Source organism: Acomys russatus, chromosome 5 (assembly GCF_903995435.1).
Source record: "Acomys russatus chromosome 5, mAcoRus1.1, whole genome shotgun sequence".
In the NCBI taxonomy this organism is placed as follows: domain Eukaryota; kingdom Metazoa; phylum Chordata; class Mammalia; order Rodentia; family Muridae; genus Acomys; species Acomys russatus.
Genome location: NC_067141.1, coordinates 6,729,795 through 6,742,384, shown reverse-complemented (window position 1 = coordinate 6,742,384; position 12,590 = coordinate 6,729,795). Strand labels below are relative to the sequence as shown.

The following is a 12,590-nucleotide window of genomic DNA, read 5'->3' as shown; positions in this document are numbered from 1 at the left end:
TTTATTTTTTGAGATACTGTTTCTCTGTGTAGCCTTGGCTGTTTTGAACTTGCTTTGGTAGACCAGGCTGGCTGCAAACTCACAGAGATCTTCCTGCCCCTGCCTCCTTGAGTGCTGTTGTCCTAAGATTTTAATATTTGTGTTTATCTTTTGCCAAATGCCGTAAACTGTTGGAGATTGGGGGGTGTGTGTGTGTGTGTGTGTGTGTGTGTGTGTGTGTGTGTGTGTGTGTGTGTGTGTGTGTGTGTGTGTGTGTGTGTGTTTTATAGCTAATTACATAATGAAAACCAGTTGTTTTGTGTATAGCTCATTAATTTAAAGGATATATATTTGTTTTTCAGAATCTGATCAATAAAATGTGGCTTGGGGTCCCATCTCAGGATAAGATGGAAATCCGCGGCTGCTTGCCCAAGCTTCTCTTAGCTCGCCATAAAACCTTACCTTACTTTATCCGGAACAAACTCTGCAAAGTTATTGTTGATATTGGACGCCAAGATTGGCCCATGTTCTACCATGACTTTTTCACTAACATTTTACAGGTAAGGATCTACTTGGGGAAGCTGTCTTACAGATTGTTTGTAGAAGTGATTCTGTCCCTTGTCTTGAGGAGTTTTACAGTTAGTCTGTAGGCATACTTTTTAAGCTATTTTGTTGGGTTCTTATATCTTCCACCCTTCTCCACCCCAATTTCTTCAACACTTCCAACACTGGGCAGACAAGGAGGAAGGTTAGAGGGGAAAGGGGATGTAGACCTCTTTGGACTACTTCCTGCTGATTAAGGGAGTCAGGTCCAGTTTTTGCTGTTATAATTAATTGTAGCAGGCCGGGTGTGGTGGCGCACGCCTGTAATCCCAGCGCTTGGGAGGCAGAAGCAGGTGGATCTCTGTGAGTTGGAGGCCAGCCTGGTCTACAAAGTAAGTCTAGGTCATCCAAGGCTACACAGAGAAACCTTGTCTCAAAGTAAAAAAGAGAAAGAAAGAAAGAAAGAAAGAAGCTCCATTAATCTAGCAGACCAGCTGTAGCATACACAGTAGTGGGAACCAGCAGCAAGGGGAGCAGCTGCCACCACAGGCCCTCTCAGGACCCTCCTGTGTATATCCTCTCCAGAGTCTCCAGAATTAAACTATCTTCAGCTGACAAAAATCATGCCCCTCCTAGAGCATGAGACAATCATAGTTAACAGCTGTGGACAATCTGAAGCGGTCCATATCCCACATTTGGGATTAAAACAAAAATATTCACATATAACATAACTGTATTTTTTAAAGAAACCAAAATTCTCACTACATTAGTCCTTAGGGCTGCAGTAGTAAGTGTTGCAGGCTGGATTAGTACATTGACTTTATGTTGTGTACTTTAGCATAGTGGAGGAGGAAGAGTAAGCCTCGCTGCTTCATGAGTGCCTGTGCAGTTCTGGCTCCTGATAGATACCCTGGGTGCTGATGTGAGGGACGGCTCCAGTGGTTTCAGAATTGAGTCAGGGAGTAATCACGGACAGTAACTAGCCATTCATAGGAGGTTTACTGTGGAATGTGTACTGCTGAGGTGTATGTTACACAGCCTTGGGATTGATAAACAGGACCAGACCAGTTCTAGAATAAATTTCACCATCAAATGGTCCTATGCAAGCCATCTAAAGTTTCTTTTGGCTCAGTTCTGCCCTGATCTGTTTGTACTCAATAATATAATTGTGATGGTTGGTGGGGAATTTGTGGTTTATGCTGTGGGAACATGTCCAGAATCAGCTTCCAGCTCTCTGCAAGTCGTTCATACCTTTCTAGGCCACTGGAAAAGGAAATAGTAAGTTGAAACTGACTGTAGTTCTCCCCACCCTGTGGCCTGTGGGCCAGCGCACTCTTTTGTAAGATTGTTCCTCAGATTTCTGAAGTCGGTAGGGCTAAAGCTTTGGACACATTTTGCCTTAGGCCAGATTACTCAGGGACAAGTAGCTTTGGAAAGGGTGGCTACTTCTTTCCTGATAGCGTGTGGAATAAAAACTGTTGAACCTTTGCAGGCTCACTAGAAACCTGAACTTGATCTACAGCCCAGACATACTAGTTGTCTGCTAAGTCAGGTGCAGAAACTAGCTGTGCTCAGAATTTTAATCATATACTAAGTAGTTGCCTTTCTGGATACAAAAGCAATAAAGATGAAAAATTACACCTTTTCTCTAGTTTTGTTTTTGTTTTTTTATATGGTATATTTTTTGTTGTTGTTGTTGTTTTGTTTTTTTGTGGTTTTTTTAAGACAGGGTTTCTCTGTGTAGCCTTGCCTATCCTGGACTTGCTTTATAGACTAGGCTGGCCTTGAACTCACAGCGATCTGCCTGCAGAGTGCTGGGATTAAAGGTGTGCACCACCACTACCTGGCCACTCTTATTCCTATGATGATTTTTTTTCAGAGAGAGAGAAGGGCATGGGGATGCTCACATGTGCATACATGTGTCCTCAGAGGCCAGAAGAAGGTGTTGGATCCCCTGGATGTGGGGCTCATGGTGGTTGTATGCCACTCCAATGTGGGTGCTGTGAACTGAACTCAGGTCTTCTGAAAGAGCAACCTTTACTATTTTTAAAACTTAGTATTTTCACTGGTGTAACTTTGTATGTAGCTGTTGGGCGTTGCATCCTCTGAAACTGATGTTGCAGGTGCAGAAGACATGCAGCAGCTGCAGCATGATAAAGTAGTTGTAGCAGAAAAGGCGTGAGCGAGCCAGCGCACTGCAGTGGGCACGCCAGGGTGTGCTGCAAGACCCAGAGGGTGAGGAAAGCAGCCAGGTGATGATGAAAACACTGCGAAGATGAGAAAGATGTTATTGTAGAGGATTTTCCGTGCCATGTAGTTAAAATATTTTGGCTGATTCTGGCAGGTAGTCAGAAAACCATGATGATAAGGGTCATTGCCAAGACAAAATTGACAAACCAGGAAAAGCTAAGAAGGATGGTGGCCACTTGATAGGTGATCTGTCGTTAAAATTTAATTGCTTGACATTGGAAGCATCGCTGAAAGACCAGGAAGTTGACTCCTGTAGTATTTCCCAGGGAATTTGCGTGATGCTTTTTGTATGGGTGTTGCTCCTAAACTTTGCTCATGCCTTAGAACCAGGGTTTTAGCCACAAGGATGGCTGTGCCAGTAACAAAGAGAACCAGGCAAAATGCTTCTGAGTGTGTTTTGAGAAGATGAGGAAGATTGGGCCAGTCTTGAGTGTAGCGTTACTCCTGGAATCATCATCATGCCTGTCACCCGAGAGCCCTTTGCCAAGATGAAAGCTCCATTTCCACCTCCGCAGGCTGCTTCCACTGGTCAGGGAGAAGTGCCCCAATTCATTCAGGAGGGCGGCTGATGGTATAGCCACATAAAGCTCAACCGAGTATTATGAAATGGTGAGAGAGAGCAAGGCCGGGGTAGTGTGATGTAGAGGTCTGAGGCGTTGGCACCACTGTATCCATCTCTGCCTTCTGGATTGGTACAAGTCACTTTCACATGCAGCTATAGCCATTTCCATCAGATGTAATCATGTAAGATTTGGACCAGAATAGGCTAGCGTGGACGCACTTTGCACCTGTCTGAACTGTGTGGCCAAGTGTTCTCCTCCCTATTCTGCCCTCTTGCCAGCTCCCTCCTTCCTTCTTCCTAATCCAAGTAAGAATGATTTACTTTTTTTTTTAAATTTTAATTTCTGTTTGAGACAGCGTCTCGATGTGGCCCCCGTTGGCCTTAAGCCAGTGGTTCTCAACCCTCCCAATGCTGTGACCTTTTAATACAGTTCTTCATGTTGTGGTGACCCCAACCTTACAGTTATTTTTGCTGCTACTCATAACTGCAGTTTTGCTACTGTTATGAACCATAAGGTAACTATCTGTTTTTTGATAGTTGTAGGCAACCCCTGTAAAGGCTTGTTCGACAGCCAAAGGGGTTGTGATCTGCAGGTTGAGAACCATTGCCTTAAACTCAAGGAAGTCTGCCTCCCTCCTGAGTGCTGGGATCCAAGGCACGCACCACAACGCCCAGCAAGAACCCCCCCCCCCTCGAGACAGGGCTTCTCTGTGTAGCTAGCCTTGGCTGTTCTGGAGTTTCCTTTGTAGACCAGGCTGGCCTCAAACTCAGCAAGGTTTGTTTTCTTCTTCTTCTTCTTCTTCTTCTTCTTCTTCTTCTTCTTCTTCTTCTTCTTCTTCTTCTTCTTTCTTTCTTCTTCTTCTTTTCTTCTCTTCTTCTTCTTCTTCTCTTCTTCTTCTTCTTCTTCTTCTCCTTCTCCTCCTCCTCCTCCTCCTCCTCCTCCTCCTCCTCCTTCTCCTTCTTCTTCTTCTTCTTCTTCATTATGGTGTGTTTAGTCTCTAGCACTACCCTCACCAGCCTTCACCCTCCACCCCCAAAAACGTCAAGAGGCCTGCCTGCCTTCCTTCCTGCCTTCCTGCCTTCCTCAGGATGGAACCTAGAGCCATACAGTGATAGATACACTCTTTATGTTCAGCTACGTCATTTTCCTGTTCTTGTTTTTTTTTTTTTTTTTTTCTTTTCCTGTTTTGTGGTTTTTGTTTGTTTTGGAGACAGGGTCTTACCATATAGTCCGGCTTGCTCTCAAATTCATGATCTTTTGTTGTTGTTTTGGTTTTTGTTTATGTTTTTTTTGAGACAGGATTTCTGTGTGTATCCTTGGCTGTCCTTGACTGCCTTTGTAGACGAGGTTGGCCTTGAACTCACAGAGATCTGCCTGCCTCTGCCTCCCGAGTGTTAGGATTACCTTGCCTGGCTCAAATTTATATTCTTCCTGCTACTTCTACTTCCTAAGTGCCAACGTTACAGGCTTCTGCCATCATGTCTAGAGATTGCTTTCTTTCTTTCTTTTCTTTTTTTTTTTATTGGGTTTCTTTTCTGAGCTTTCTTCCCTCTGTATAAAGAGAGAAAGGCGATTTAAGATGGATTTTCTATATTGTAGGGTATTCCACAATATGTGAGGAACACAGAGGCATTTCATAGCTAAAGGAAGGTGACTGAATGTCTGTTCTGGAGACATGGACATGGCAGTTAAAAGCGTTTACTATTACAGAAAAACAGGCTCATTCAGTGCCCAGCGTTATCAGGTGGCTCCCAGTCTCAGGGGAGTGATGTCTTCTTCTGGCGCCTGCAAGCACTTGGACACCTGTGCACATAAATTCACCATAGGTGGGTGCACACATAGACATATTCATGAAAATAAACAAACCTTGAAAGTAAATAGTGACAAGTAGAGTATTTGGCACAGTAGGTTATTCTCGGCTGAACAATTAAGTGCTTAATTGCTAGGGAGATGGCCAGTGGATAGGAGCACTTGTGGCCTGCATCCATGTGATGGCTCACACTCTCTGTAAACTCCAGTTTTAGGGCATTTGATTTCCTGTTCCGATCTGAGAGAGCACCAGCCACTCATGCGATACACAGACATAGTTGCAGGCAAAGTACTAGTACACACAAAATCAACTTTTAAAACTCCCTTTAAAAAAATACTTAGTTGAAAATAGAGACAAAAAAGGAAAAGGAAAAAAGGAGGAAAATTCTCAGAATGGTTGAGAACCCAGAAATATCCACAGAGACTTAAGAGGGTCTCTTCTACTTTAGTGTAGCCAAAAATTACACTGAGGCAGATGTTATTTGAATGTTTTAGAAATAGTTGACTTTTGTACAAAATAGAGAAAATGTGGGGATTGTTTCTTGGAAGTTTCAGGGTTCAAGAGAGTTGGTTTTATAGAGAGCACCTCCCTCCCCTCTCCTACCTCCCTTTTCTTTACGTGAGTCTTGGGTAGCCTGGAGAACTCCTGCCTCCGTTTCTAGATTGTGGGGATTATAGGCAACTGTTGGCGTTCTTGGGCTGCTTCTGAGCATAGTGGAATTGCTCTTGGATTCCATTACTGAATTTAAAAAATTATTTGTGTGTGAGAGAGGAAAAGAGAGGGAAGGAGGGGAGATAAAATATGTATGGGCACATACCTAGTGTTCATGTCAAGTCAAGGTAGGTCGCCTTTCAGGTAACTATTGTGAGTTTTGGTTATGAGCCTAGCCTTTAACGGCTGAGCCATTGCTCCAGCCCTATTGTGAGTTTTGAACTTTGGCTAGATCATCAGTCTTGTGTGGTAATTGCTCTCCCCCCCCCCCCCCCCCCCCCCCCCCCCCCCCTGACCCCGAGCTGTCCCCTGGGCTATCCCTGACTGTTTTTCTTAATCTCTGGGGATGGATGGACAGTTCTATACTCTGATGGGAAGAGTTGTTTCCCAGGAAAAAGATGGTGTGCCTTGTGCTTGTGAAGTGAAGAGTATGTGGTTTGTCTTGATGAAATTCCTAAGTGTCCTCTTTCTAAAGCTTAGAAACTTTGTGTAGTGTAAGGAAACACGATGGGAAAAGCCATGTTGAAGAAAGGGTGAGGTTCTCTGAAATGGTTTGCTTTTTAATGGTGGCAAATACTTGTTCATCTTTGTAAACAGCTTACTTTTATAATACTGTTGAATTTTGTGAAAATAAGTAGGATGCTGTAAGTAGCATCAGGCTGTTGAAAGTGTTCCTTCTTCATCTCTTCCTGGAGACAGTATTACAGGGGATAGAAATAGATACTTAATTTATTACATGGCTATTTGCAAAACTGTAACTATAGTCAGGCAATGCCTATAGTCCCAGCATCTGAGAGGCTGAAGCAGGAGGATGACCTCAAGTTCTAGGACAGCTTGGGCTATGTAATGAGACGACTCAAAAACTCATTGCCCGTGACAGTTGTTTAGTATCAGAGTTGTGTTGCTCTGCCACATGTTTCTTTTCTTTTCTTCTTTAATCAAAAATTTTGAGATGCTGGGCGTGGTGGCTCATGCCTGTAATCCCAGCACTCTGGCAATACAAAGTGAGTCCAGGATGGCTGAGGCTACACAGAGAGACCCTGTCTCAAGCCACCACCCCTCCCCCCAAAAAAAGAGAGAAAGAGAAAAGATAGCACAAATTGATTTTATACTATCTTATCACTAGTATGTAAAATATTCATATCACTGACATGTATATCACCATGGTGTCCTTGACAGTGGGACACATGGTGAAAAGTGAACTGTTGGATGTCTGTCATACAAACTACATACTTGTACACTCCCACAGGGTACATAGAGCCTACTCTATACCTAGGCTGTATGGTAGAACCTGTTGTTCCTTGGCTACAGACTTGTACCACATATCACCATACTGAATACTACAGCCAGCTGTGACACTTTGTTAAGTGTTCTGGTTAGTTTAGAAGAATAGCCTAATAAGTGTTTATTATTAGGCTAATTATTATTATAGCAGTATTTTCTAACCTGCTAGCAATCAATGAAGACACATACACCTGTTTCACCTGGGGCAGGGCAGATATTAATCCCCTAAACTACCTCCCATATTGGGGCAGGTATTTCATACCCTGCCCCAATCCCATGCCATCTGCTTCCCTCATAATTTCTGCCGCACTACCTCCCATCTGTAATCCCAAATTCTTGGTAATGTTCTTTATCTGGGTCCAGTCCTCTATCCATGATGCTTCTCCTTCATCTAACCCATGGCTGCCTCCTTCCTTCTCTTCCTCTCCCTTTCTCCTTCCCAAGATCCTTCACTCCTCCAGCCCATGAACCTTTGCCACGCCTACCTTCATCCGGCCCTGCCCAGCTATCAGCTTTTTATTGGTCTAACAGGGAGGTAAAGTTACAAACATCATTTTGGGGTATGTGAGTGTCTGTTCATTTGGGCAGCAACCAGATCTAGGGGAACAGTAATTAGCATCAGAATACATAGCACCAGACCAACCCCCAACAGTTCAGTTTTTATGTGTCTTAACTATATCTAAACATGGAGAAACTACAACAAACTTACTGGATGATAGGAATTTTTCAGGTCTAGTGTAATCTTGAAAGACGACCAGGGTACATGTAGTCTGTCCATGACAGAATTGTCTAGCGTTCAGTATATGAGTATCTCTGTATCACTTGGTTATTAGACAAATAACCATAATTTGGTTGGGAATTTGTAGTTGTGTAAAAATTGTCCTGTTTGTGTAGGAGAGGGTTGTTTCCAGTTGCTTTTTATGTTCTTGCTGATACAGTTTAGCCCTAACATGAGAATAAAATCTGAATTGTTAGTAAAGCAAAACTTCATAAATGATCCTTTGAATTCTGTTTCAAAAACGTTGCTTGAGGTATCTGTCCACATAAGGTTCAGCACCTCACGGTTGTTTTTTTTTTTTTTTTTTTTTGAGACAGGGTTTCTCTGTGTAGCCTTGGCTGTCCTGCACTAGCTTTGTAGACCAGGCTGGCCTCGAACTCACAGAGATCCGCCTGCCTCTGCCTCCCGAGTGCTGGGATTAAAGGCGTGTGCGACTACACCCGGCTTCATGGTTGAATTTTACTAATCCTCTTTGTAGCTCATTAATTCTATGATGCTCAGAACTTGCTTTTTTCCTGTCAGTTGATTCAGTCCCCTGTGACAACCCCCCTTGGCCTGATCATGCTGAAGACAACTTCGGAAGAGCTAGCTTGTCCCCGTGAGGACCTTAGTGTGGCTCGGAAGGAGGAGTTGCGGAAGCTGCTGCTGGACCAGGTGCAGACAGTGCTTGGGCTCCTGACAGGTGAGTGAGTGCTCTGGTGGCGCCTGGAGACAGGTGTGCTGCAGATGTGCAGAGCTAAGGCCTTCTAGTGTTAATGTGGGAAGAAGAACTTAGTGCTAGCTTCCTGCATTCAGTCCACAGTCTAGCACATGGGAAGACCTCAGAGGAGATTTGTAACTTAATTTTCTTAGAGTCTTTTCTTAATTGGTCCTCACAATGTCATTAATGAGATGCATATATAGGCCAGGCCGTAGGCATGTGATTCACACGCTGCTAGTGTAATTTGAGTAGGTAGGTGGTAGGCTCTTTATTTAAAATAATTTGAATTTAAGATCAGCATAAGCAGGAGTAGGAAGATGAAGAAGTGAGACGAGGTGTCATGTTGCCCCTGTGCCCTAGCTTGTAGTTGCATGTGGCATTTCATCCTAGCTGTCTGATCAGAGTTCATGACAGTGTGCGAGGGGAAAGAAGAGAGGAAGCCTATCACACGGAAAGGCAGGAATGCAGCAAGAACACCCCAGAAGGCTGGGATGCCTTGCTGGTGGAGTTCACATGACGGGTTTCTGGACTGCTGGCCACTAGGTCCTGCGGTGCCTGGAGTCACTGCTGCTTGAGTCTGTATCAGGAAGGCATTATTCCATCTTGCACCTTTTCTTTTTGGATATTCAAGAGTTTTTGTTGTTATTTCCCCCTCTTTTCTTTGGTATGTCTGTTTTAGTGGTTGGCATTTGGTGGGTAATTTAAAATTGATTGGAAGAATGGTTGCCGGTGGTAACCGTGCTGTGTGCTTCCCCTTCCCCATCCCTTCCTGAGTCCTAGATGGAAACTCCTGCCTCAGGGCCTCTCTTCATTCAAGCACATTTACCCATGCCACCTGGGCATTAAATTTACTGTCAGAGACTGTCTTATACACCTACCCTGCTTTCTATGCCTACAAACACATAAGCCATTAAGAGAACATAGCTAAGACAGGTATGCATGCCCACTTTATACTGTGACAGTTTGAGGACTTAAGTATTTTTGAAAGTCTTGCAACTATTGCCTTTAATTCCACAATATTTTTTGTTATCTCTGAAAGCAACCCTGAGTACATAAGAGATCACCATCTTCTCCTCCAGTTCCTGAAAATCCCTAATTACTTTTTATCTATGCATAGGGATTTGTCTGTTTTGACCCTTTAATAAAGTATTGTTATATCATATTGTATGACCTTTATTTGTGGCTGCGTCACTTAACAACAGGTTCTCTAGGTTTATCCATGCAATAACAATAAATATTTGGAGGAGATAGTTCTTTCTTTGTTTGCTTTTAGACAGAGTCTCCCTATGTAGCTCTGTCCAGCATGGAATTCACTGTATAGACCAGGCTAACTTCAAACTCAAAGAGATCTACCTGCTTTTGCTTCCCAAGTGTTTGGATTTGAGGTGTGTACCACCACACCTGGCCTTAGGGAATGTTTTTCTGAGCTTCTGTGGTGACGTTGTGTGGCAGGCTCTTACAGAATGCACAAAGGATAAAAACAAGTCCTGTTGTGGGAATTTGCACCCTAGTGGAAGAGGCAAGTAAACAGTTGAAAAGCAATGTTTGGGTGTTGTAATAGATACAGCATGTGGAGGTAAACCAAGCAGTTAGGAAGACCAGCTGAGTGGAAGTGGGAGGCACGGACAGGGAGCAGTCAGTGCGGAGGCAGGCTGAGATGGAGCAGAGGGAGCAGAGTGGAGGTGGGGAAGGAGGATGGTGTGTATTGAGGGCACAAGAGATGTCACTATTGATGAAGAGTGGATCAGTGTGGCTGTGAGGTGGGGCGTATGGAGGCCAGGCGCCAAGGTTCGTGGCTGTGCTGTTTGCCCAGTGAGGAAGGCATCAGGACCATTAGTAAATCTGCAGAGTAGAGAGCTGAGCTTGGGGTCTGCAAGTGGTTTGACCCAGGAAGCATTTGGCTATATTGATCTGTGACTAGATTCCACACTCCTGTCATGTAACAACAGAGCTCAATATGAGACAAATGAGGTTTGGGCTGGGAGCCACAATGGACAGGTTCTCCAGCAGAGAGAGTGAGGTAAGAGAAGAGGGTCAGTGAGGGAAGTAGAGGAATGTAAAAAAAACTAAATGGTGGAAGACAGAGGCTCAGAACCAGAGGAAAGCTAAGAAGAACGATACAAGCTGTCAGAGAGTGTGTGGGTAGTGTCTGAGAGCACCGGCATGTCCAGAGGGTAAGCGTGAAAGTGACGCTGAGTAGATGTAGCAGTCATGTGGCCCTGACAGAGAGCACCGTTGGAGAAACAGTTGGGAAACGCCATACTGCAAGATCCAGGTGAAGCAGTAGAGGCCCTGCAGTGGGACGGGACTCTGCAAACTGGAGCTGGGGGCATGGTTTTCTAGTTAAAGTAGTTTGTAGTTAGCGCACAAACCAGGAGCACTAGCACTCAGATCCCCAGGACCCGCACATGCTGGGTGGTGTGGTGCCTCAGCTCCCAGAGCAAGCTTGTTAGTGACACTAGGAAAGCGGCCCTGCCTCAGGAGTAAGGTGGAAGAGCAAAGGAAGATTCTCATCATCGACCTTGGGCCTTCACATGCACATGCCCCTATATGCACATGTGAGCCTGCGCACTGCACACACAAATGCCTGAAGAGAGATAGCTAGAAGTGGAGGAGGGAGGCACAACCATTAGCTGGGAGTAGCTGTATGCACAGAGAAAGGGATACGTGAATATTGATTTCTATCAGTGGTATTGGGTTTTTTGGTTTGTATATGTTGGACTTAATGCCTCTCAAATCATTTCTTCTTTCTTGGTAGGTATCTTGGAAACTGTCTGGGACAAACACAGTGTTACTGCTGCCACCCCACCACCATCCCCGACCTCAGGAGAAAGTGGTATGGTCTGCTGCCCCCTATGGTATTCCTGGCTAAATGCAGTTAGGGTCTCAGCTGGGAAAAGCAATAGTCTACCTAGGATACAGATGTTCGTCTCAATCTGCTCTCAGTCTGCCCATGTTTTCTGAGGAGCTGGCTCTCTTCTGTTTTCTTCTGTACTTTCTAATACAGCACTTTGAGCAGCACGTTTTGCTTCTTGGTTGTCTGTCGTGAGGATGGCACCTTTGGTCTTGTGCCGTCCCCCTCTGGTTATTTATGTTGTGCACACTGCCTGTGCAGAGGCCGGAGGGCAGCTCTCAGAAGCTGGGGACCAAACTCAGGTTGTCAGACTTAGAGCAGGTACCTGCTGAGCCATCTCACCTGCCCCTGCTCGTTTATAACTGCTGCCCTTCTGCTTTGTGACGTCAGTGTTTTTTCTTCAGGTTCCCTGGCTGTTTTGTTTGTACTGAGTTTGTTATAAGCTGGGGCTTGAAGGGTCTGCTTTGTTGTTCTACAGAGCTGCAGAAGGTGGCAGCAACCTGAAGGAGAGGACACAGGGAGGGACAGCTGTCTTCCCTGTTGACTGGGACAAAGGTCATATAGCTGGAGACCAGTGTGTAGGAGTTAGTGTTGAGTTTACATCGTTCAGGTAAATAACTGATGATGTAAGAGTGATTCAGTGAAGTCTCTAAACAGTGGGTAAGTGCTTCTGCTCACACCAGATGGCCAGAGCTGCTTTCTAGGAGGAGCACAGCCTGGAGCTAGCCACATACCTTCCTGTCCTGTAAAAGCTGATGTGACAGTAAGAGATCTTTTTGCATTTCCCCACCCCTTGTGGAAGTGGGCGTCACAATCAAACCTCCAAGCCCCAGGCTGTTCATGCAGCTTGTTGACATGTGGCTTGGGATTCTTGTTAAGACACCTATAGAACTGAGAACACACCATGGGTTTGGGGTTAGGGCTGCGCATAGAACACTGCTCTCCCATCTGCGGATCATACTCAGATTAGAAACCGTGAGTCATTTGTTACACTACTTAGACATGGAATCCTGAAGCATATATCAAGCCTGCAGTACTGTGTGAACTTTGTGCGAGTGGCTGTCTTCAGGTACATATTCTAGTGGCTCAGCAGATACATACTTTGCAGTATTTAAATG

The 12,590-nt window shown here is 44.7% G+C and overlaps 1 protein-coding gene across 1 annotated transcript in view; it reads left to right on the top strand.

The window, feature by feature from the left end:
* Xpo6 (exportin 6) overlaps positions 1–12,590 on the top strand; it is a 98,468-nt gene that overhangs the window by 30,183 nt on the left and 55,695 nt on the right. The window contains exons 4-6 of the mRNA XM_051145203.1: positions 342–539; positions 8,441–8,600; positions 11,377–11,454. Of these exons, the coding sequence (XP_051001160.1) occupies positions 342–539; positions 8,441–8,600; positions 11,377–11,454 (436 nt within the window). The remainder of the gene's footprint in view (positions 1–341; positions 540–8,440; positions 8,601–11,376; positions 11,455–12,590) is intronic.